This window comes from Phocoena phocoena, chromosome 13 (genome assembly GCF_963924675.1).
Source record: "Phocoena phocoena chromosome 13, mPhoPho1.1, whole genome shotgun sequence".
Taxonomy (NCBI): Eukaryota; Metazoa; Chordata; class Mammalia; order Artiodactyla; family Phocoenidae; genus Phocoena; species Phocoena phocoena.
Genome location: NC_089231.1, coordinates 59,991,651 through 60,017,704, shown reverse-complemented (window position 1 = coordinate 60,017,704; position 26,054 = coordinate 59,991,651). Strand labels below are relative to the sequence as shown.

The 26,054-nt window shown below is 47.5% G+C and overlaps 2 protein-coding genes across 3 annotated transcripts in view; one reads left to right on the top strand and one right to left on the bottom strand.

The window, feature by feature from the left end:
- MTCL1 (microtubule crosslinking factor 1) overlaps window positions 1-25,831 on the bottom strand; it is a 120,910-nt gene extending 95,079 nt beyond the window's left edge. For both annotated transcript variants that reach the window (XM_065889977.1, XM_065889978.1), the window contains exons 1-3: window positions 24,782-25,831; window positions 15,021-15,245; window positions 13,778-13,936 (exon numbers count right to left, since the gene is read on the bottom strand). In XM_065889977.1, the coding sequence (XP_065746049.1) occupies window positions 13,778-13,936; window positions 15,021-15,245; window positions 24,782-25,831 (1,434 nt within the window). The remainder of the gene's footprint in view (window positions 1-13,777; window positions 13,937-15,020; window positions 15,246-24,781) is intronic.
- LOC136132889 (small ribosomal subunit protein eS27-like) lies at window positions 3,741-3,995 on the top strand. Its single transcript, XM_065889932.1, has one exon. It carries the CDS (start codon window positions 3,741-3,743, stop codon window positions 3,993-3,995), a length of 255 nt encoding a protein of 84 aa, XP_065746004.1.
- Window positions 25,832-26,054: the final 223 nt, after the last annotated feature.

Below are 26,054 nucleotides of genomic sequence, written 5' to 3'. Positions count from 1 at the left end.
CAGCAGTTTAAAAAAAAAAAAAAAAAACACACAACAGTAAAATAAGCAATCCAATTAGAAAATGGGCAAAAGACACGAAGATGCCAAAGAGGACACACAGGTGGCAAATATGGCCTGAAAAGTTATCCAACATCATTAGCCATTAGGGAAATGCACATTAAAACCACAAAGAGATATCACCTATCAGAATGGCCAAAATGAAGTGACAACAGCAAATGCCAGTGAGGACGCAGAGCAGTGGAGCACTTGCGCATGCCTGGTGAGAACATTAAGCGGTGCAGCCACTCTAGAAAATAGTTGGGCACGTTCTTAAAAAAAAAAAAAAAAAAAAAACGCAACTACCATGTGACCCAGGAACTGAGCATTTATCCCAGAGAAATGAAGGCCGACGTTCCCACAAAAACCTGCACACAGACGTTCACGGCAACTTTATTCATAACCGCCCTAACCTGGAAACGACCCAGATGTCCTTCAACCAGACTGGTTAAGCCCCCTGTGGTGCATGGTCACCGTGGACCACTCCTCAGCTAAAAAGACGCTGGACTTCCCCGGTAGAGCAGCGCTTAAGAATCCGCCTGCCAACACAGGGGACACAGGTTTAAGCCCTGGTCCGGGAAGATCCCACATGCCGCGGAGCAACTAAGCCTGTGCGCCACAACTACCGAGCCTGCGAGCCACAACTACTGAGCCCGCGTGCTGCAACTACTGGAGCCCCCACGCCTAGGGTCTGTGCTCCGCAACAAGAGAAGCCACCACAATGAGAAGCCCGTACACCGCAACAAAGAGTAGCCCTCGCTTGTCGCAACTAGAGAAAGCCCACACGCAGCAAGACTCAATGCAACCAAAAATAATTTTTTTTAAAAAAGGGGACTTCCCTGGTGGCACAGTGGTTAAGAATCTGCCTGCCAATGCAGGGGACACGGGTTTGAGCCCTGGTCTGGGAGGATTCCACATGCTGCGGAGCAACTAAGCCCGTGCGCCACAACTGCTGAGCCTGCGCACCTAGAGCCCGTGCTCCACAACAAAAGAAGCCACCGCAGTGAGAAGCCCACGCACCACAATGAAGACTAGACCCTGCTCACCACAACTAAAGCCCGCACACAGCAATAAAGACCCGACGCAGTGAAAAATAAATTTTAAAAAATTTTAATTAAAAAAAAAAGCACAGACCACAGATGTGTCCACAACCTGGGCACATCTCCAGAGAATGCTGCTGAGTGAAAAAAGCCAGTCCCCAAAGGTTACACAGTGTGACTCCATTTGTCATATTCCTGAAATGACACAATTATAGAAACAGAGACCACAGCAGTGGGTGCCAGGGGTGCAGGATGGGAGCTAGGACAGGAGGGAAGCGGGTGCGGCCATAAAAGATCAACGTGAGGGATTCCTGTGGTGATAGGACCGTTCTGTAGCTTGACTGAACCCATGTGATATCCTAGTTGTGAGATCATACCAGAGTTTTACGTTACTTAATAAAACTTGGGGAAGGGACTTCCTTGGCAGTCTAGTGGTTAAGACTCTGCGCTTCGCGCGAGTTCAATCATGCAAAGGGGGCATAGGTTCAATCCCTGGTTAGGGAACTAAGATCCTGCAGGCCCTGCAGTGCGGCCGAAAAACCAAAACAAACAAAAACTTGGGGGAAACAGGGTAAAGGGTACATGGGACCTTTCTGTAGTATTTCTTACAACTGCATGAGAATCTGCAAGGGCCTCATGAAAGAGTTCAGAAAAAGAGTGCTGGGGAAGGCTTCAAGAAGGAGGTGTCATTGCTGGGAGAATCTTAAAGGATGCGCTGCATGTCACTAAGTAGAGGTGGGACTCCAGGTACAGTCCGGGGGGAGCAGGGGTGAGGTGGGCTGAGAGGGCCTGTGCTCACTCTGAGGGTGAATTCTGCCCTCCTTCTTCCTATAATTTTCTCAGTAGAGATGAAAGCAGCAGCTTAATGAACACTTCCAAAGTAGAAATTAGTTCTATAGAGCGGCATTAGTGGGTCAGAGCAGGCGGCAGATGCCCTTCCTCCTGGACCCACTCCTCCTCCGGCAGCTTCCCCAGTGGCCCCCCATCCAGGCGGCTGCACAGAGCTCCCGTCCACCCCTCCAGTGCCCACCTGCCCACCGGCCTCCTCCTTCCAAGTTCACAGCAAAGGAGGAGGTGCGGCTTGCGCCAAGGTCTAGAGGACAGAGGAGAGGGGAGGGTTGCTGGGTCAGAGGCGTGGGTAAGTCCCAGCCTGGCCAGGACCCACGGTGAGGGGGCCGCCCGGCCTTCACTAGCCTCATTGAAAACCCTGATATGATTCCACCTTGATTTCCCCAAGATATGGCTCCAGGGCCGGGTTCTGGGCACCAGCACAGGCCTCGCCCGGCTCTCGCCCATCCCTTCCAACAACAGTGAATCAGCCATTAGTGCTATTTACGGTTGTTTAACTGTACACACACACCCTTTCTTCCCAGACAGCAAGACTGTCATTTACAGCTAAAACATTTTATCTTTAAGTTTTTTTGGCTGTGTTGGGTCTTTGTAGCTGCGCACGGGCTTTGTCTAGTTGTGGCGCGCGGGGGCTACTCTTCGTTGCAGTGCGTGGGCTTCTTGTGGTGGCTTCTCCTGTTGCAGAGCACGGGCTGTAGGCACGTGGGCTCAGCAGTTGTGGCTCGCGGGCTCTAGAACACAGGCTCAGTAGTTGTGGCGCACAGGCTTAGCTGCTCCACGGCATGTGGGATCTTCCCGGATGAGGGATCGAACCCGTGTCCCCTGCACTGACAGTTGGATTCTTCACCACTGCGCCACCAGGGAAGCCCCATGGCTGAAGCATTTAAAGCTGTTCCTGCCAAGGCCTCCTGTGCTTCCTGCCCTGTTCCTCACCCTCCAGGCCCCTGAGCTCTGCATCTCCCGGACTTGGAGGTCATTCCCTTGGTTGACGGGGCTCTAGTCCAATCGTACCCCTGCCCTCGGGGTGTGGGCAGGACACACAAAGGCCGTTTCCCTCCAGATCCCTGTGTTGACGCTGCATGCACAGGCACACACACACCCCAGACTCATGTTTCGGCGTTTGGGAAAAGGACTTAACCAGACACCTCCAGTTCTTCATGCTTCCACTCCATCCCATGTCACCTCGTTATTAAGTTAGCAGGCACATAACTGAGACCACTCAGGACACCGGGGATTGCTCTCCCCATCCTGCTCTCTAGCTTGCCACCCTCCCTCCAAACTCAGGTCAGCAAAGTAGAGCAGGTGCTGCGTGTTCCCTGAGGCGCCCACAGAGCCCGCCAGGCTCCCACATAGGACGGCTGCCTAGTCCACCTGGCCTGTCCGTCCTTCTGTCCACTGACTGGCCAGGGCCGAGGCCTGAGTGACTCTGCGGCGGTCGATGACAACCTGGTCAGGGTCCGGGAGGCGCCCAGGCACGAGGACTCTGCCCATACATGCTTCACACCCACTCACCCACACACATCTTTTTCTTACAAGGGGGACCACAAACTCTGAAATCACAGACAGTGCTATTGAAGTGGAGCATGACAGCAATAAAACCCTCTGCTATGTCTGTACACCTTTGTTTCCAGACATTATGGACACCTGATAGCCTGAATATAATGACACACAGAAAAACGTCCTCACCCACTGGGTGAGAAAAAAGTAGAAAGACTGTCTTAATCCATTCAGGCTGCTCTGATAAAATACCAGAGACTGGGGGGCTTAAAGAACAGACCTCACCTTTTCTGATGGTGACGACCTCCCCACAAGAACATGCTTCTCGCAAAGGATCTCCTTCATCCCTCTCCAGAAGAGGAGAAGAGGAAACACAAGAAGAAGCGCCTGGTGCAGAGCCCCACCTCCTACTTCATGGATGTGAAATGCCCAGGATGCTATAAAACCACCACCGTCTTTAGCCATGCACAAACAGTAGTTTTGTGCGCTGGCTGCTCTACCGTCCTCTGCCAGCCTACAGGAGGAAAAGCAAGGCTTACAGGAGGGTGCTCTTTCAGACGGAAGCAGCACTAAAAGCCCCTGGAATCAAAATGAATGGGAAACCACCCCAATAAACACATTTTGGATAAAAAAATAAAAATAAGAAAGAACAGACATGATTTCCCACAGTCCTGGAGGCTGAGAAATCTAAGATCAAGATGCTGGCAGATTCCTTGTCTGGTGAGGACCCGCTTCCTGGTTCATAGACGGCCAGGTCCCAGTGTGCCCTCACGTGATGGATGGAATGAGGGTGCTTGTATGGGGTCCCTCTTAGGGGGACACTAATCCCTGTGAAGTGGGAGAGGCTCCGCCCTCATGACCTAATCACCTCCCACAGGCTCCACCTCCTCATAGCATCTAATTGGGGATTAGGATTTAACATGCACCTGGAGGCAACACAGACATTCAGGCCACAGCAGCCACCCCAAGAGAAGACAGTGAAGAGGAGGCACAACGTGGAGAAGCCATGAAAAGGAAAGGCTCTGAGGTCATCGGGGGTCGGGGAGCCACAGAAGGAGGCAGGGATGAAGTGCTGGGTCAGGAGACAGAAGACACATAGGGTTACTCCAGGGCCCAAGAACGGTCACATCCTGTTTTGGCAACACGGCACAGGGAGCCATCGTGAGCCCCACCCCCACTAAACAGCTAGGAATGTTAGAGAAAATGTAACAAGCAAAAATTTATACACAGCTGAACTCACACACACAAAGAAGGAAAATTCCCTAGTGTCCGCAGTGCCTAAGGGATTGGAAACCATGAGCACAAGGGTATGTGTTAAGGGGGGCAGGAGGGGATGGTGGGAGTTACCAGAAACAGGCCAGGGGTGTAAGAAGAGGTTTCGATCAATGCACCAAGGCAACCCATTGCAGAGATGCACCCCCACTGAAAGTAAAATAAAAATCACTCGAGGAGGGGAGAGTAAGCTTCTGCTCAGGACACTGGGTGGTGGAAAAAAATCTCCTTTGAAATATGAAAATACCCTGGGCCTATACAAGTTCAATGTCCAACTGACACCCACTTGGTACACAACTCCACAAGCCAAAAATTAAGGACTGTATTTGGACCAATGATACCACCAAGGCCTCCAGAAAAGACCAACACAAAAGCTCCCTAGGAGGACATTTCAACAAACTTCATGGAATTCCTACTAAGAAGGACTTGTAATAAAATCCACTGTTAAGAGTCACCAGATCAGACAAACTGAAGGCTTAGTAACACCAAGAACTCAACTGAAAAAGACTGACTTTAAAATGTTTAAAGATTTAAAGAACTATGAGATGATGAAGAAAGAAGAAACTATGAAAATAGAACAAGCAACTTTTGAAAACTTCTGGAAATGAAAAGTTAGTGGATGAATAAAACTGTAAAGAAGAGAATTAGTAACTTGGACAAGAAATTATCCAGAATGTAGCACAGAGAGATAAAAATATCTTAAAAAAAAAAAAAAAAAAACAGGTAAGTGAGATGGCAGATGGAATAAGAATGGCCAACATAAAAGGCCCACATAAGACTAACAGGAATTCTAGAAGAAATACAGAGGATGGGGAAGAAACATGATTCAAAGAGATAGTTTCACTACAGAAGACTATTCAAACAGTGAGAATTTTTCAGAGTTTATGAAAGACAAAAACTCAGCTTGGCAATGAGTGTTGAGTAAAATAAAAATAAATCTAGATACATTTGATTCAAACTACAGAATACCAAACACGCAGAGAAAAGTTTAAAAGTAACCAGGAAGTAAAGACAGATTATCTACAAAAATGAGAATTATCTAACAGCAGACCTCTTGATAAGCAAAACAGGGCCAAAAGATAATAAAAATACTATCTTCAAAGTGTTAGAATTCTATGCCCAACTAAATATCTTTCAAGACTGAGTATGAAATAAAAGTATTTTAGACAATATCATTTACTGAAATAAACCACTAAAAGATTAATAGATCAGCAAGAAGGAAACTGAACTCAGAAGGAAGGAGCAACACTCAAGAAGCAATGATAACAGACTGGAAAATGTGCAAATGAATCTAAATAAGAATCAGCTATGAAATTAGTCAGCTTAGGTGGGGAGATGATTTTAAAAAGATGAAACTGAAATACTGGGTAACAATAGTATGAAAGGAGTTGGAGTTGAAGCTTTCTAAGATGCTTGTATTATTCAGGAAAAGAATATAGATAGTGATTAGTTTTAGACATTGAGAAACATGCATGTTAAAAACGTAAGAGTGATCATTAAAATAATAGTAATAGAATGTATAACTTCCTAACCAAGAGAGAGAACACAGGAATTAAAAACTCAGAGAGGGGGCTTCCCTGGTCGCACAGTGGTTGAGAGTCCGCCTGCCGATGCAGGGGACACGGGTTCGTGCCCCGGTTCGGGAAGATCCCACATGCCACGGAGCGGCTGGGCCCGTGAGCCATGGTCACTGAGCCTGTGCGTCCGGAGCCTGTGCTCCGCAACGGGAGAGGCCCGCATACCGCAAAAAAACAAAAACAAAACAACAAAAAAAAACCTCAGAGAAATCAACATTAAAAAATAGAGGGATTTGCCTGGCAGTCTAGTGGTCCTATGCAGGGGGCCATGTGTGGGGGTTTGATCCCTGGCTGGGGAGCTAAGATCCCACATGACTTGTGGCCAAAAAAACAAAACATGAAACTGAAGCAATATTGTAGCAAATTCAGTAAAAATTTAAAAATGGTCATCAAAAAATCTTAAAAAAAATAGAAAAAAGAAACAAAGAAAAGGCATGGAGGGTGGGATAGAGACGCAAGAGGGAGGAGATACGGGGTTATATGTATAGCTGGTTCACTTTGTTATAAAGCAGGAACTAACATCATTGTAAAGAAATTATACTCCAATAAAGATGTTAAAAAAAGAAAAGGCATGGAATATAGAGAGCATAAAATACAATGACAGAAATAAATTCGAACACATTAATAACCACAATAAATGTAACTGGATTAAATTCACAAGTTTTAAAAAAGCTTCCCAGATTCCATTTTTTTTTTAAAAAGATAGCTATAGTTCATTCAGAAGAAATACACCTAAAACATAATGGTGTAGAAAAAATAGAACTTACAGCAAAAAGACATCAGAATAAAGAGGTCATTATCAAATGATAAAGGCAACAACTCATCACACAAAAAAGTTCTCAATCTTTATGCATTCATATTGAAAATCTAAAAAGCAAAGTGACAGATTACAAGAAGAAAATTTAAATGTAGAATTCTAATAGGTGATTTTAATACATCTTCATCTTAAAGAGATGTATTTAGCAGACAAAACAAAACTATAAAGGATATAAAAATTTGAACACAATTAACAAATGATCTGATACTTTTTCTTTTTTCCAAATTGTGGCAATCTAGTAATGGAGTAAACTTACAACCATCAAAAAAAAATAGAACTGAAAATATCAGAACGCATCCTATACGGCAAAAAAATAAGCATTTTAGTGAAACCTTTCCACCATTTGTCTATTCAGTGATGGTATAAAATGTCCTTCCTGCCACGAGTTACAGTTCAAGTTTTAAAGGCTTCAATCTAATGGATTCAACATCTTCACCCAAAAACTGGAGCATATACAATTCCTCTCAAGCACTCAAAAAACAGTTTAAAAATCTGATCATTTACTTGGCACAAAAGGAGTCTCAACCAAACCCAGGGAATCGGTATCATGTCCTGAATGGTGATGAAAGATGTCCCCCAAGAGCTATCTGACAGCTAGTTGGTTCCTGTGGTTCCATTCACTAACCCTAGTTCCCAGGAGTGATCTAAAGCACGCCTCTGTCCCTTGCAAGTGTCAACTAACTTGGCTAGTTATTATTTGTGTCTAGCATGTACTCAAAAAACCTTTCAGTAGAACGAAAGAAATACAGTTGAGTGAAAGCACTTGGGCAATCTTCAGGAAGTTGAAACTAAACTAAGGTGAACTATTTTCAAGCTTTTGAGATATTCCACCATAGAGAGAGTACTAGAAGAAATATACACCCCCAAAAAAAGGGCAAAAAAATTTTGAGCTTTGCACAAGTGGTATATGGGGGTTTGGGTGCATGGACATGGCGTGAACAGCACAGGAAGCCAGCCAGCAAGGAAGCTGTTAACCAGAAGGGACAATTCCAGAGGCGTTAATACTATCAGCCTTCTTTTAAGCGTCTCATCTATCTGTGGAGAAAGCGACTTTTCCAAGACACACCTCTACCAGTTCAAGAGGACCAGAGGGCCTGTGTCTTCTCATCCTTCTCAACTGCCTTTTAATTCACTGCAAGGTTTCCTGCCAAGGGGTGGGAACCCCAGCTGGGTGACAGGGATGGGCCAGGCAGGAAAGGACCTCTGTGTCATGCTAAAGGGCTAGACAATGCAGCCCAAGGCAAGTTTGTTTGTTTAACCCAAGCATTAACACGGTCGGATTTGGGGGATACAGAAGGTAAAACAGCAAACGGAACGACTAGAAGTAGTGTATCCTTTAATGTGGTGACCACAGACTGTCTGCCCTCAAATACTCATTTGAGAGATGAGTGAAAGCGTGGATAAAATCAAAATGTTTAAGAGGTTAAAATTAACCATTTTAAAGCGTACAATCCAGTGGCGTTTAGTACCTTCACAACGCTGTGCGACCATCACCTCCATCCAGTTCATCACCCCAAAAGGAAACCCCAGCCAGGCTCCTTTCTCCCTCCCCCGGTCCCTGAAAACCACTAAGCTGCTTTCTGTCTATGGATTTACCTATCTGAACATTTCCTATAAATAGACTCACACAGTATGTCTGGCTTCTTTCACTTGGTGTATTTTCGAGGTTCGCCCATGTAGCATGTACCAGTGAGAAAGAATTCCTAAGACCGTGAAAGCAGAGCAGCCGGCAATTGAGGGTGGGGAGGAGGAGGGGTAAGGATAATTACCATCGCTTAAGCCGGGGTGACTACAAGGACAGTGGCACCATTAACACAGCCGGGAAAGACAAAAGAAGGTACAGGTGGGGGCAAAGGTGACCAGTCTGTTCCTGGACAGTCTGAGTTTGAAGGGTGACCAGAAACCCACCCTGGAGGAGGCCACCAGGCGGCTGAAAGCACAGTCTGCAGCTGCAGAGAGAAGCCCCAGCGACAGAGCCGAGGGGCACAGAGATGCACCGTGTGACTGTCCTCCGAGGGGCAGACACATCTGCAACCAGGCCTGTCGTGGAGACACACGCACAAACTACCCTGGCCTTTCTCAGAATGTGGCACATCGTCCACTTACCAAACTTCAGAGGCGAACAATAACCAGTACGGCTCAGGACAGAGAAAACATTATCCTCCCTCTACAGCGAAACCCACGAGAAAGTTTGTTCTGGCTTTGCTACAAAGGGCCCATTCACGGAGACCCCAGCTCGAATTTTCTGATTAGCATCTCCTCTGCCACCTCTGAACCCTGTGTGGCTGATTCATCCTTCTCTGCTTCCAAAACGGTCCACCAGCGTCCGACCCTCCTGAGACTCTGTTTCATGCTTCGTTGAAAAGTTTGGTGTCAATATGCAGCCCCACCAGTCTGACTGCGACTCTGGAGATAAAATACTTTGATTGTGTCCCAAGTGAGCAATCCTTCTGAGTAATTTTAAGCTGTAAAGAAAGGGAGGGGCCAGCGCCCCACCCCTTCCTCACAGCCAGCCTGGGCCTCCAATGTCAGTGATCATTTCTCACCCCAAAGAGCTTTTCGCGACCAGATGCCAGGTCCTTCACAAATCCATTTGAATGTGTGCAAAAGAATCCCTGCTCGCTTTCAACACATGTATTTACTTATGTATGTATAATTTACCTATTTATACAAAAACAAACACGCATATAAAATTTATAAAATATACTTCAAAGTTGTTGTCCGTACCCTTAAGGTCAGGCTCAAACTGGAAATTTTGAGAAAAGGAACCATTACGGCCTGCCTCCTGGCAAACTCGGACCAAAGGGAAAAGAGGGAAGTAAGTTACTAGAACGCGTAAGTGTAGAGGTGAGATCACAACCAGAGGAGGGTCACCCACCGGGACAAACCTGCCCAGGTTCCCCCTCCTCCGCCGCGAAGGTCGGCACGGCTCCACGCTCTCATTTTCATCCCCCACTCACCCGGCGAGCCCCTGATGTTCCCCGAGGGAAGGCATTGCTACAGGCACCCCCAGTGACCCGGACAGAGCCCACAGAGTATTCACAAAGGGGACAGTGACGAGGGACGAAGAAATAGAACACGGAAGTGGCGACAATACGCAGAATTTACCCAAATCCATAAGGCATCGGATCAGTAAACAGCTTGAGGGCAGCACCTGTGCTGCCATATTCACATCCGCTTCCCCCAGGGCCCAGTCAGGGCCTGAGTGAAGTGTGGGTGGAAGGGCAGATGGACGGATGACCGAGGACTGGCTGAATCAGGAAACAAATCCATGAAGTACTAAGTGATGCTGTTGGCAGGTAACACACTGGCTTTAGCCATCATCTTAAAGCCCTCACCAATCGTTTTGAACTTCATCAATAGGCAGGATACTTTCCAAGAGAACATTCGGCTTTAATCTTATAATGGAAGTCAACAACAAAACAGGATTTGCATTACTGTAGCAAATGAAAAAAAATACATATGCATTGTCTAGACTGCTTTGCTAGAACACATTCACTCCTTAAAATTTAAAAGAAATCTGTGTTTAAATCATATTGGCTACATTGTTCTCAATGGTGAAAAACTGAAACCATTTCCACTAAGATCAGGAACAAGACAAGGTTGCCCACTCTCACCACTATTATTCAACATAGTTTTTGGAAGTTTCAGCCACAGCAATCGAAGAAAAAGAAATAAAAGGAATCCAAATCAGAAAAGAAGTAAAGCTGTCACTGTTTGCAGATGACATGATACTATACATAGAGCTTCCTAAAGATGCTACCAGAAAACTACTAGAGCTAATCAGTGAATGTGGTAAAGTAGCAGGATACAAAATTAATGCACAGAAATCTCTTGCATTCCTATACACTAATGATGAAAAATCTGAAAGAGAAATTAAGGAAACACTCCCATTTACCACTGCAACAAAAAGAATAAAATACCTAGGAATAAACCTACCTACGGAGACAAAAGACCTGTATGCAGAAAATTATGACACTGATGAAAGAAATTAAAGATAATACAAACAGATGGAGAGATATACCATGTTCTTGGATTGGAAGAATCAACATTGTGAAAATGACTATAGTATCCAAAGCAATCTGCAGATTCAATGCAATCCCTATCAAACTACCAATGGCATTTTTCACAGAACTAGAACAAAAATTTTCACAATTTGTATGGAAACACAAAAGACCCCGAATAGCCAAAGCAATCTTAAGAAAAACAGAGCTGGAGGAATCAGGCACCCGGACTTCAGACTATACTACAAAGCTACAGTAATCCAGACAGTATGTTACTGGCACAAAAACAGAAATAAAGATCAATGGAACAGGATAGAAAGCCCAGAGATAAACCCATGCACATATGGTCACCTTATTTTTGATAAAGGGGGAAAGAATATACAATGGAGAAAAGACAGCCTCTTCAATAAGTGGTGCTGGGAAAACTGGACAGCTCCACGTGAAAGAATGAAATTAGAACACTCCCTAACACCATGTACAAAAATAAACTCAAAATGGATTAAAGACCTAAATGTAAGGCCAGACACTATAAAACAGAGGAAAACATAGGCAGAACACTCTAGGACATAAATCACAGCAAGATCCTTTTTGACCCACCTCCTAGAGAAATGGAAATAAAAACAAAAATAAATAAATGGAACCTAATGAAACTTAAAAGCTTTTGCACAGCAAAGGAAACCATAAACAAGACCAAAAGACTACCCTCAGAATGGGAGAAAATATTTGCAAATGAAGCAACTGACAAAGGATTAATCTCCAAAATTTACAAGCAGCTCATGCAGCTCAGTATCAAAAAAAAAAACCAAACAACCCAATCCAAAAATGGGCAGAAGACCTAAACAGACATTTCTCCAAAGAAGATACACAGATTGCCAACAAACACATTAAAGGATGCTCAACATCACTAATCATTAGAGAAATGCAAATCAAAACCACAATGAGGTATCACCTCACACAGGTCAGAATGGCCATCATCAAAAAATCTACAAACAATAAATGCTGGACAGGGTGTGGAAAAAAGGGAACCCTCAGGCTTCCCTGGTGGCGCAGTGGTTAGAAGTCCACCTGCCAGTGCAGGGGACAGGGGTTTGAGCCCTGGTCTGGGAAGATCCCACATGCCGCAGAGCGGCTGAGTCCATGTGTCACAACTACTGATACTGCGCTCTAGAGCCCACGAGCCACAATGGCCGAGCCCACGTGCTGCAACTACTGAGGCCCGCGTGCCTAGAGCCCATGCTCCACAACAAGAAAGGCCACCGCAGTGAGAAGCCCATGCACAACAAAGAGTAGCCTCCACTCACCACAACTAGAGAAAACCCGCACACAGCAACAGAGACCTAACACAGCCAAAAATAAATAAAATAAATTTATTTTTTAAAAAAAGGGAATCCTCTTGCACTGTTGGTGGGAATGTAAACTGATACAGCCACTATGGAAAACGGTATGGAGGTTCTTTAAAAGAGTAAAAGTAGAACTACCATATGACCCAGCAATCCCACTACTGGGCATATACCCTGAGAAAACCATAATTCAAAAAGAGTCATGTGTCAAAATGTTCATTGCAGCTCTTTTTACTATAGCCAGGAGATGGAAGCAACCTAAGTGTCCATCGACAGATGAATGGATAAAGAAGATGTGGCACATATATACAATGGAATATTACTCAGCCATAAAAAGAAACAAAACTGAGTTATTTGTAGTGAGGTGGATGGACCTAGAGTCTGTCGTACAGAGTGAAGTAAGTCAGAAAGAGAAAAACAAATACCGTATGGTAACACATATATACGGAATCTAAGAAAAAAAATGTCATGAAGAACCTAGGGGTAAGACGGGAATAAAGACACAGACCTACTAGAGAATGGACTTGAGGACATGGGGAGGGGGAAGGGTAAGCTGTGACAAAGTGAGACAGTGGCATGGACATACATACACTACCAAATGTAAAATAGATAGCTAGTGGGCAGCAGCCTCATAGCACCAGGAGATCAGCTCGGGGCTTTGTGACCACCTAGAGGGGTGGGATAGGGAGGGTGGGAGGCAGATGCAAGAGGGAGGAGATATGGGGATGTATGTATATGTATAGCTGATTTACTTTGTTATAAAGCAGAAACTAACACATTGTAAAGCAATTATACTCCAATAAAGATGTTAAATAAATAAATAAATCATATTGGCTGAATAACAGACACAGGCAGCACACACCCACCATCTGCTGACACAGGGTAATGAACAAGCGTAACATTCTCCAGCTCACTGGAAGAGAAGGCTCTCGAGAAACATGCTACCGCCTTATTTTGTGTTCTAGTAATAATATACCTCGCTTGGACCCGTAAAGGGAATTAACGGCCAGCCCATCGGAACGGAAATTATAAAAAACAGCATTACAGCAGGGTTCAACCAGCCTTTTCCGTAAAGGGCCGGAGAGCAAATATTTCAGGCCTTGCAAGCAAGACAGCCTCCGTCACATCATCATCTTTGCTTTTTTAGGTTTATTTTCTGTGTGTGTGTTTTTTTTTCCCCCCAACAATGCTATGAAAAATGTAAAAACCATTCTTAGTTCCCAGGCCATACAAACCATTGCTGGCCGACCCGCCTTAGACCATGTAAGAAAGAATAGGACACTTGGAGTCCCAAGTCCCTCACAATTCAACCCAAGGGGCAAATTCCCGTCCATGTCTGATTTACCTCCTTCAGTCTCTCCAGCTCGTTTTGGAGGGCCTGTTTGGATATTTCCACTTCAATCATCTGCTGTCGTAGAGTTTCATTCTCACCTTCAGCTTTAGCTCTCTTTTCCTCCACAGTTTCAAGTTCATGGTGCAACCTGACCGACACATCTTTGGCCACCTGCATCAACCCACAGAGACTGTCATCAGGATAGGAAGCTTTCTGTGTGCTAAGGGTACCTCCAAACAACCTCAGAGGCAGAATCATTAAGGAATATTATATTACACCAAAGAGCAAAGACCCTGGCAATATTAACAAGCCTAGCTTTAAAGGAGGAAGGTATTAGTTTGAAACATGAAATCCACATTAAGGGAAAATATGACATTCATCTGGATTAAAAGCCACTTTGCAAGGAAGGCCCTGCTCCTTCTAGAATAGCAATATCACAGGAGCACATGCTTTAAATGACAAGTTAAAAACATCACCATCATCAAAAAAATAAACATTTCTGTTCCCCAAAATAATACAAAACCTACCTGCTTAAAAAAAACAAATGAAGTAATCCTATATGCAGTAGATGTCTCATGTAGTCAAGTTTTAAGTTGTCTACTCTGGTAAAACATTTGAATGCTAAAGGCAGTTAAACATTTTTACTTTATAAAAGGAAATAAAGAAGGAGACTTGTGAGAGAAATATAAATCACCTTTTTATCACACTGAATGACATTTTGTTAGTGGTTTATAAATTTGATAGTTACAAAGATTCTTTCTGTTATTATAATGAAAGGCTAAATGAGATTTCCTAAGGACTCGTCTAATAAGGAGGACATTATACATAATTCATCTCTAGATAAATGATTTGATAATTGGGGCAGGAGAGAAGCCATGGTGGAGAGGACAAATGGAATAAAGTCTGGGATTTCTTCACCTCATTCCCACTTCCACCAACGATTCTCAAAGACACTTTAGACAATTAGTTATGTTCCTATTTCTCTTTCAGTTAAATCACCACTACAAGTCTTACTTGGGTTATGGTACTTTCAGGTTTTCTGCATCCTAGAAACTTAAATAACCGAAAAAAAAAAATTTAAGTGGCTATGACCAACTTTTTTTTCCGGACGCTCAGGCTCAGCGGTCATGGCCCACGGGCCCAGCCGCTCTGCAGCATGTGGGATCTTCCCGGACCGGGGCACGAACCCGTGTCTCCTGCATCGGCAGGCGGACTCTCAACCACTGCGCCACCAGGGAAGCCCCCGCTCACTCACCTTTAAGTCCTGCTCCAGACTTCGGATGAGCTCGCCATCCACCTGCCCGGTCTCTGCCACCTTCAGGCTCTTCTGCTCAGCCTTCCTGAGGCGGTACTGCAGGATTCGGCAGTTTTTATTGGCGCGGTCCAGTTCCCGCCGAAGCTCCTGCAGCTGGTAAACATCTTCCTCTAAGTAACTGTCTCTCATTTCTTCCATTTCAGCACGGAGTTCATCCAACTCATCCTACACAAGCCAGACAGAGGAGATTGAGAAGCCAAGTCCATCAGAAAGGATGGAGTCATCCATCCACCCCTGCTCTGCAATACTGTGAACCTTCTGCACAGTTACCTGTCGGCTTCTGGCCACAACTGTGTGATACGACACAGGGACTCTGGAAATTCTCACGCGACACAATTATCACCAGATGTCTGTTCAGATCTTATAGATCCAGAAGCCAAAAACAAGTATGGATTATGCATTGCAGGCTCTCAGCATTTATCCTGCTCCCAATCTTTCCTTACATAATCATCACCATAAACGAAGTCATCTCTGCAGATAATTAAACCTTTAGATTCAAACCAAATGCTGACCTAAACCCGCATCTCTAAGACGCAATCTAGGCAGTAAGACAGACGCTGCCTGCAAAGAACACAGACTTTAGTGGGGTCATAACTGAATTGTCTGGGAATTATAACATACCCGCAAATGTCCCTAAAATTCTGTCTTGACTCATGGTTCTAAAGATAAAACCGGGAGATCAGCTCAGTGCTTTGTGACCACCTAGAGGGGTGGGATAGGGAGGGTGGGAGGGAGAGGCAAGAGGGAGGAGATATGGGGATATATGTATATGTATAGCTGATTCACTTTGTTATACAGCAGACACTAACACACCATTCTAAAGCAATTATACTCCAATAAAGGTGTTAAAAAAAATAAAGATAAAACCTCGTGCGCTGTTTTTTTCCCATTCGTCTACCCTGCATTTCCCATCTCCACTCCACTCTAGTGTCAACATGAAGACACGCGGGTACAGGAGAAACCCAGGAGTTATTCCTGGCTCCCTCCCCGCCGCATGCCAGGCCACAGCCAATGCAGTGCTGTCAGCTCAAAGTCCAAATACCTGCTGCTCTCCCACCTCTACCCCTCTCAAGAGAGCCACAGGTAAGACTTACACAGGTAAGTCCATCCGTCACCTGGGTGCCCCGCTTCCCCTCTATAGCTCAGGCTCCACCCAGACCTACCCTTTTCATAAGTAACTCAGACCTCCTCCCCCTACTCATGCCCTCCAGGGGGCTCCACGTCACAGAGAAAGTTCTTCCAGGTCCTCCCCAGCACCTGCATGCTACCCCCTCCTTCCCTGCCACCCTGTTGCTTCCACAGGGTCCAGGCAGCTGGAGGCCTTTCACCTGTTATAGCCTCCCCTTCCTCCCCAGCTCTTTGCGGAGCTCACAGTCACACAACTTGGAAGGCACACAATGCCACCCCCTGCCATCCCCCATCCCCCCAGTCTCTAGTCCAGGCCCTGCCCCTCCCGCCGCCTCCTCCCGCCACCTAATGTTATCTGTGTTTCTTCCTGTTCATCATCTGTCGCCCACCCAGGAAGGTAAGCGCCAGGAGGGCAGACACCTGGTGTCTCCCAGTGTCCAGGGCAGTGTGAGCCACACGGCAGGCCCTCAATAAATATTTGTGGAATGACTACCCATGAACCTCGGTCAACACCTAGAAAGACCAAATCCTAAACAGGACCCAAACCAGACATCCCCGCACACTGGCTTTGTTCCAGTCTTGCAGTCTGGTCCTGGAAAATTCTTCCCAAACCCATAGCCACAGCCGCAGCACGTAATGAGATATAAATTCTATTATAAAGACTTCAACAAGGAGCAATTTGGAAGGCGGGAGATTAAGCATTCTAGAACTGTCTTGATTAGTTTGATAATTGATGGCATAAATGTCTCCAGATTAAGGTACACTCGTTCATCGTTGTTTGTTTTTTTTTGGCCACACCACGCAGCTCGTGGGATCTTAGTTCTCCGGTCCCTCGGCAGTGAACGTTAGGAGTCCTAACCACTGGACCGCCAGAGAACTCCCCATTCCCATTTGTCTTGCTCAATTAATACCGAGGCTCAAGGGAAACACTCTCCCAAACGTGGACACCCTAACTTGTCAGCTCTCACCCTATTCAGTTTGTTCCTGGAGTCCGATCACCCTTACTAATCCTGCATTTATTCTTAAACCCAGGGATTTATTTACAATAAAGAACATGAGTTTCCTAACACCAGAGCCTCAGGTAGACAAGAAGTTGACTAGAAAGGAATCTCCTAGAAGAGTATCCCACCCTGGGTAAGATCAGGTCCAAGAAGTGTAACAAACAAATTGGGAAACTGTGGAAAAATAGACTGGCACCAACAGGGTGAAAACAATTGTCCAGCCAACCCCACCTGTGTGCAGCCATCACCTATATGGGAAAGGGCACAGACGTGGCACCTCATTCCCCCAAGCCCCAGTCTGTAGGTTCTCCCACTCTGTCCACACCACCTGACCAAGAGCATTACCTACTCAGTTGACCATGACTCCAAGTGGAGCCTGTTTCAACGGACCACCAAGGAGAACGGATGTCAAAGGGGAAAGCTTTACCAACATTCCTAGTAGTCAAATGAATAAAAACGTTTTTGTTCTCATCTGCTACGTGTTCTTACAGAATTTCTGTACCAGTGATGACAGCCTCATTAAAAATATAAGATGTTCTCATGTGTCTTAAGAAAGTTAAATCTTCACGTTGAAAATGTTAGGATGTAAAAGCAAGTTTCATTGTTGTTTTTTTCTTCGTGGAGATCTACTTCCTGTCAATCTTGTTCCTGGTAGGAAAATTTGTTGGCACTGGGAGTTACTGGGCCGAGCACAGAGGCCGGTCACTGGAACATCCATGAAGAGAATGGACAGGCTGGGCTCTTCAGGTGCCTGGAGAACCCACCTATTTAAGGAAGGTCCTTTCAAACTGCAGCAGAGGTTGTTCCTGATGCCCGATCACTGCACTGAGCCATGGAAGCTGTGCCCCTGACCCAACCCACGCTGGAGGAGACCAACTACCGGCTGCAAGCTTCACAACAGGCTTGTGCATGCCATCCTCCCATAAAGAGTAGAGAGTTAGGGCTTCCCTGGTGGCGCAGCGGTTGAGAGTCCGCCTGCCGATGCAGGGGACACGGGTTCGTGCCCCGGTCCGGGAAGATCCCACATGCCGCGGAGCAGCTGGGCCCGTGAGCCATGGCCGCTGAGCCTGCGCGTCCAGAGCCTGTGCTCCGCAATGGGAGGTCACAGCAGTGAGAGGCCGGCGTACCGCAAAAAAAAAAAAAAAAAAGAGTAGAGAATTAGTCCTGAATCTTCAAAATCAAGGTCAAGCTTCACTCAGATCCCATCTGTGAATCTGATGTGACTTTGAGAAAAAGCCTCATCTCTACACACGTCTGAATACAGTTAAAAGTTAATTGTTACACTGGGTAACTAATAAAAGATAGTTCAATACAAGCAATAATCATTATACGTATGTACACATACAAATATCCAGTGGTGTTGGGCATTCCATTTACGGAAGGAACTGTTTACAATTGCTTTTCCTTCTAGAAAGCTTATCAAGTCATTAATGCTTGAAATGATCTATTATTCAAACACGAGTCTTAAAATGTGACGTAGCCATAAAAAGACATGATACGACTTGCAGGTAAAAAATGTTCTCTGGTTTTCAGACTTCGTAATGGGGGTGGCATGGGGTTGGGGGAGGCCCTCGTCGGCCCAATGTTAAACGCTGGCTACGTTCTGCGGACGCCTACGCCCCCGCTGCAGGCTGAAAAAGTCTGTTCCGGGGCTAGACGAACCCACACCTCCAGATCACCGAGTAGGCCACATGTAAACAGCTAATATTTTTTGGCATAAATAATCACTAACATTAGTTGCATTGAAAAGAAAATTAGGAGGAGACCATAATTGCATGTATTTGAATCACTGCTTTTGAACCTCATTTTATCTAAATCTGTAGAACAGAAGGCATCCTTTATTAAGCACTTTACCTTCATTACTAAGCCTAAAATAACCCTGCCAGGGACACACAGCCCCCATTTGACAGACAAGGAGGCAAAACCCAAGCCGGTAAACACATCCAAATCCTCTCAACTAATAAATGGAAGCCCAGCTACAAACCCAGGCTGCCTGGTTCCATACACATGCTCTTTCCGGTAAGTGCTAGAAATTATCTGCAACAACCAGGACAAATGAAACAATAAGCTTTAAATCGTATTTTTAGAAGTCCACCGTCGGTGTAAAATAATAAAAACAAGCTAACATTTAGACCTTGACATTGTCAACGTGCAGGCATACTTATTTTCACACTTGGTCCTCACGAAAGTATTATAATATGCAGAAAAGGTATCAATACCCCTGTTTTTAAAATGAGGACACTGAAATTCTAAAAGTTTAAATGCTTCCCAAAAGTAGCCTGTAGCAGAGATGGGACGAGGCCAGGGTTCCAGCTCTTTTCATAGAGCCTTGAAAAAAGCAATTTTCAGGTTCAATGAAAAGAAGTTCGAAGAAAAGCGAATTATGAACCACGTAAGCTGGCAGCAGACATTTGAAAAGCCAAAACTGTGATTATTCCGATTCGGGTCATGACGAGAGTGATTTTCAAACTAACATTACATTAATTTTCTGACAGCATGCTCTAATTTAGAAAACATTAAAGAACCTTAAAGATGTCTGCCACTTAAATGCTTAAAAAAAAAAACCAAGTCAAGCAGAACATATAATGTTTCTGGCAGACAACATTTACACACAGTAAGTAAAAGTGGAAACTTGTTTTTTAATATAGATATTAAGAAAAAACTGCCCTTAATCAAGTTTTATATTGAATTAACATCAGGTCTGTCAGATACTCAAATGTTAGATCATTATCACAGTGAAAAGCTAATTTAGTTTTAACTAAATATACTTTTCAAATTTCGTATGTAAAATGAAATCTTGACGTAGTGGGAAGTTCCCCAACTACTCCCCTTTGCCTGCAGCTAACAATCAAGGGTTATTTTACATCTATTGGACACATATCAAATTCGAGAAATAATGGGCCATGTGTGTACTAGAATAAACCAAGATTAAAATTTCAACGAAAACCTCTTTGCCGATAGTTTTATCCACCAATAGAAAAACCAAATCCACACGGTAAAAGCGGTGAAAACTCTAGATTATACTGACAATCTTATCAGATCTTAATCGCCTTTAAACAACCTGAAATCAATAACTAGTCCTATTTTAATCACCCCTCCCTAAATAGACCCAACTTAGACAGTGAGAGCAGTCACAGCTGGCTACTGTTGCAATAATTCCCTCTTCTGGGAGTTACAGACCTTATCCTCTGCTGTAATATACAATGAATCCACCTCGCTTCCCTCCGGACAATGGAACTGTTCTCTGCAGAGTCCCAGCTGAGACTCAGAAGGCTCAGGGACCCTTCCCATTGTTTACCAAGCACAGTTCATCCAGCAGCGACAGCCCTGTGTTCCCTGGTCTACATGATCTTGCCACCTAAGGTGATTACTACCGCCTTGAAGGCTGAATAAAGAGTGGGTGTGGAAAGCAGAAGGTCAGGAAAGAATAGGGATACTGTCTGCTTTAACCTTCCAGAAGAAGGGAGGAGGGCCAGGGGCCGGGGAGGGAGGGAGGGAGGGACTGAAGCGCTTCACGCTCAGAACTGTTTATTCCTGCCTCCCTGTCCACCCCACCTCCACCCTTTCCAGGCGGCTGAGCATCTGGGCTCTGAGCAGGCAGATTTAACCAAATCCTTTCAGACCTTGAAACTCCAAAGACTCCCAAGTGAGACGAAGGATGGTGAGGCTGGATCGGCGCTGATGCACTGCAACCTCTCAACCCAAATGGCCTCACCAGCGGTCTCCCTAAGAAATCACTCCTCTCCAAGAATCCAATAGTACCTGCTCTGTAGCTAGCGCTGACTTTTGTTTTAACCAGAAATAATTCTTCTGAAGTAACTGAAAAGGCAGAGCAAACTCAGCAGACCTTCCCCCACTGACCTCGCGGGCCCCACAGGACACGGGCGCTTTGGGGTACACTATTTGAGGGCAGGGGGAATGGTGTCGTGCGAGCATCCCCAGTAACGCGAGAAGCATTTTCAAAATAGGCCAATAAACTCAAAGCAATTAAAACCCTCCTGAAAAGCCTGTGAAAACAGAGAACATAATTAATATGTTCACAAGGAGCTCTAGGGCTTGTCTGACTGTCCTGGAGCAATCGAGCAAAATCGCAGTGGCGGTGGGCAAGGAACACTCCCAGCAGGGTTTCGTGGACGCCCGCATCACTACCATGGGCCTGGGGGTCTGGTCTGAGAAAGAAGCAAATGTCTTTCGATAACTGAACTCAATCTCGCACCTTAATTCCTGAAGCCTTCGGAACACATGTGCGTTCATCAGCGGTCAAGGGCCAAGAGTGCTTTTCTGACTGTGCTTTCAGACACACAAAAAGCCAGCTACCTGGATTAATTATGCACTTCTCACCTAGTCACCACGTTGCCCTGGGATGACAGTAGGAAAGCAGGGTCAGGGATGGCCCCGTACAGCTCCACACAACAGAAGGGGGCACTTCTCTGTTGACAGTTGATTTTTAAGAAAATACAGCAGGCTGGTAAAAACCAAGAGAATTCCCCTCAAATTTCCTGATCAGCAACACATCCTCCTACAGTTCTGAGGCCTTAGTTTTCTGCCTGGATTACTCTTAGGTCATTCTAGCTCAGAAACCGTCTTATACAGCAATGGTGGCAGAACTGACTCAGGAAAGCTTGTAATACTTGTGGTCACCATCCTCCACAATATATCAGAGTAAAATTTCTGGGTGGAGTCTCCTTTCTAATCGCGAGAGTTCTGTGCAGCATTCCCTAAGAAAGCATTAGGTCACGGGCTCGCTTTTATCTACCATCAAAAGAAGTACCAGTGAGGACAAGAGCAACAAAAAGAGACGTTTGGGCTTATAATGCACACACTCTAAACCTCACGTGCCAAGCAGGCCTACAGCAAAAGTCATTGCCCAGGAGGTCACTGATGCTCCCAGCCCCATTTTGCACAAGTGGGTGGGCTCGCTGGCCTTTAGAAAAGTCTAGCAGGGTTGTTGTCTTTCTTTCCCACATTGAACTACCGTCATTTAAGCTTTGAATAGCCAATCATGTAACTCACACTATGTGTTGGTGATCATTCTTCTGACTTCCTAGCCTCCCCAGACCTCCTCTATCTCCGCTTCTCTCCTGTCAGAGGAAAGGCTGGGAGATGGATTTAGGCATCATAAATGGTCGGCCGTGACCTTTTCTCCACAGGAAATGGCAACTGACATTTCCCACAAATTAAACATTGTCAGTGGGGTTTATGGGACCATTTGTCCACAGGCTAGTGGAGAGGTGTTCTTGGTGGCCCTTTCACCTAAAAAGAGGGCCCCTAGGAAAGCTAAACGCTGGGAACATTTTGAGCTAATAAACTCTAAGGCAAGCGTGTGCTCAGAAAAGGAGCCTTCACGGAAATAGGGTTGCAGCCTGGAGCAGGGAAAGAACAGAGGTCTGGGGGCAGGGAAAATACAAGCTGCATCGCTTACTAGCTGGATGACCTTGGGCAAGTCACTAAGTTTTCTCAGCTCTCAGCATCCCTGTCTGTGAAATTGGGGTTATGATAAATATAACAATGATACCTATGTTGCTGTGAGATTCACCGAAATATCAAATACATCAGATTAGGTGCCAGGGCCAGACACCTATTTCCTTCACTGAGAATCTAACATGAAAAAATAAAGCAAATAATCAGTCATCTAGGAATGAACCCCGAAATGACTGCCTACCTTAACATCAGAGATATAATGAGAAAACCTCTTTTCAAAAAAATTTTACAACCCTTAATTTTCTGTTACTTAGCTGTCATGATTTGGATAAACATCATTCAATCAGAAACGCTGTGGGTCAGGGATTAGGCGAAGAGTCCAGGCTACAAAATTCAATAAAATCTTTCTTGTCCTCAGGGAGCTTACTTCCAGGGCAAATTTACAAAAGTGCTGATTTCACAACAGAGTTACACATGATACCTTGGCTCTTTCTCTTCCACACCTCTGAATTTCACTCTATTGTCTATTACACAAGAGTCAGTGACAGGGACTTCCCTGGAGGCACAATGGTTAAGAATCTGCCTGCCAATGCAGGAGACACGGGTTTGTGCCCTGGTCCGGGAAGATCCCACATGCCGCGGAGCAACTAAGCCGGTGAACCACAACTACTGAGCCTGCGCTCTAGAGCCCGCGAGCCAAAACTCCTGAGCCCGTGGGCCTAGAGCCCGTGCTCCACAAGAGAAGCCACTGCAATGAGAAGCCCAAGCACCACAACGAAGAGTAGCCCCCGCTCGCCACAACTAGAGAAAGCCCCCGCGCAGCAACGAAGACCCAACGCAGCCAAAAGTAAATAAATGAATTAAGAAAAAAAAATGCACTATTTGAAACGTCTCACCCCAAGTCTCCATCTGCTCTCTTTCCCCACCACTCTCCTCCTCTGCCTCTTTGAACAGGATAAAATAACCACTGGGCTCAGCGAGTTAGAGCAGCTTCTACAGCCAGAATTTAGGAATGCTCAGCTCTAATCCCGGTTTGAACTGCACTCTTCACCACCAAGCACCTTAAAAGCTCACATCCTTGGTCCCACCAGCCAACACCTGGCCTCCATCAGGGACCGTCAGCATCTGCTGAGAACACAGGGCAAATCACAAAACCCACTGATAAAGGAGGTTTACGGAGCAAACATATATTTAACTGTCTTAACAGAAACAGGAGATTTACACCGGTGGAGCTAGTTACCAACCTGCGTATCACCATAAATTAAAACAACTGCTTTCAGGACAGCCCTCCTTACTTTCAGGTGACCTACCCCCACCCCCAACACTGCCTAAATTCTCTTTCCTGCAGCGCCAGCCCTCCTCCTCCTGGAAAAGATGGAGTCAGACTTGTGCCCCAAAGCTCACAGGACCCAGAAGCCTCTTAGAGCGGGCCCCGCCGCCAAGTGCTCAGATAGGACGCAGAGGCTGCGATTCCCTCGAAAGTGCCCCGGCGTGAGCAGGGCATCAAGTGGCCTCTCCTGACACGAAAACCCAGGTGGTGGACGTTACAAAGGACCGGCCAGCAGGACACAGTGGTCCCTCCACTCAGGCCGCACTCAAGACACTCCTGAACTGCAGCTTTATCACTGAAAACGCCGAGGCCCTCTGTCTGCTCTGTGAGCCCCGGAGGAGACACGGAGGGCGCCCGGCTTTCTGTAACTAGGAGAAGCGGCAGGCGAGTCTGCAGCCTGGGCCACCACACCCTCTGAACCCCACTCTCCTCCCACGGAGCCCGGCCCAGAGCCCTTCGGCTGGGGAAAACCCGCTCCCACAGGCTAGGGGTCTGGGGGTCGACTGCACATCCAAAAAGTGACCAGAGCCGACACTCTATAATCAACGCAGCATCAACAAGGGCAGAGGCATCCGTGGAAAGCAGCAAGACTTCTAGAAACAAGCTAAGTGGGTTGAAAAGCAGCCCGGACCCACAGGTCTTGCTACTCCTTCCAGAAGTTTTGGTTCCAGTTCCCAGCGCCTGGTGTGCGCGGGGGACAGGAAAGTGAACGACAGCAGGAGAAAGCGCTTTCGGGACCGGGAGGAGGGGCTCGCGGGTTCCAGCCCGCACCCAGACGTGGGGTCGCCTCCGGGCCACCGGCGGCGGGGCGGGCTGCGCACCTTGAGATAGTCGTTCTCCGAGCGCAGCTCCTCCATCTCCCGCAGCAGCTCCTCCGCCGCCGCCGCCGGTACCAGCCGGGGCTGCTCGCCCGGGCCGTGCTCCTTGGGGTTCCCGGGGACCGTTCGCTCTGGCGGAGCGCACCCCCCGGCATCCTCCGCCACGCCGGGCCCCGGGGACCCCGCGGGGACCCCGCTCGGGCTGCTCCGACCCCCGAGGCAGGCGGCGGGGGGCGCGGCGAGGAGCGGGAGGGGCTCGGGGCTGCCCGTAGGCGCCCCCCGAGCCGCGGGGCTCGTCGTGGGGGCTCCCCGCTGGGGTTCCCGGTCGCTGGAGCCCGTGCCGGACTCGGCGTCGCTGCTGGCGGCGGGGATCAGGCGCTGCTCGTCGGACAGGGGGTCGGAGGGGCAGTCGGAGAGATCGGAACTGCTGTCGGTGTGGCTGATGCGCGAGCCAGGGGCCGGGGAGCCGGCCGCGGGGGTCACGGCGAGGATCACGGCGGGGACCGGGACGATAGGAACCCGGGGACCGGAGGCGCGGGCGGGGACCACACCGGAGCCGCGTTTGGCTTTGCGGCCCTTGGCAGCGGCGGGCAGCGGCTCGGCCCCGGGCGGCGGCTTCCCGACCCGGGGCAGCGGCTCGGCGGGCGCCGCGCGCGCCGCCTTCCTGGGGCCCGGAGCGGCCTTGGCGCCGCCCGCTGCTCTGGCCCCGGCGCCCGGCGGCGGCTTGTCCTTCGCGCCGGGGGCGCCGCCGCTGCGCCGGGAGACGCGGCCGGGCGCGGCCGGGGGCCCCGGCGAGGGCGGCGCCTTGCCTGCGAGGCTGGGCGAGCGCGGAGCGGCGGGCGCCGGGGCTCGGCCCGAGGAAGGGGCGGCCGGGCCGGGGGCCGCGGGCCGGCCGTGCAAGTCCTTGAGAAATGGCCTGGCGGGCGAGGGCGCGCGGTGCAGCCGCCTTCGCTCGGCCAGCGGGTGGAGATAGTGGTGGCGGTGGTGCTGGCCGGGCGGCTGCGGCTTCGCATCCGGGGCGCCGCCGGCCGCGGGGCCATTCAGCGTCTCCATGGCCGCGGCCCGGGCCGCGAGCAGCAGCTCAGGCGGCGGATGCTCCGGGCGGCGGCGGCGTGCAGCCTCCCCGCGCGCCCGCTCATCACTGTCCGCCAGCCCCGCCCGGTGTGCGCCTCGCACTCCCGCGCCGCCGCCGTCCCCCGCACCCCGGCCTCGAGGATCCCCGCGGGGCTCGCGGCCTCCGTCTCGCGGCTCTCCTCCGGCTGAGGTCACCCGCGTT

What these genes read in the sequence shown, in the direction of transcription:
- LOC136132889 (XM_065889932.1), top strand. Translation starts at nt 3,741, where the DNA reads ATGCTTCTCGCAAAGGATCTCCTTCATCCCTCTCCAGAAGAGGAGAAG.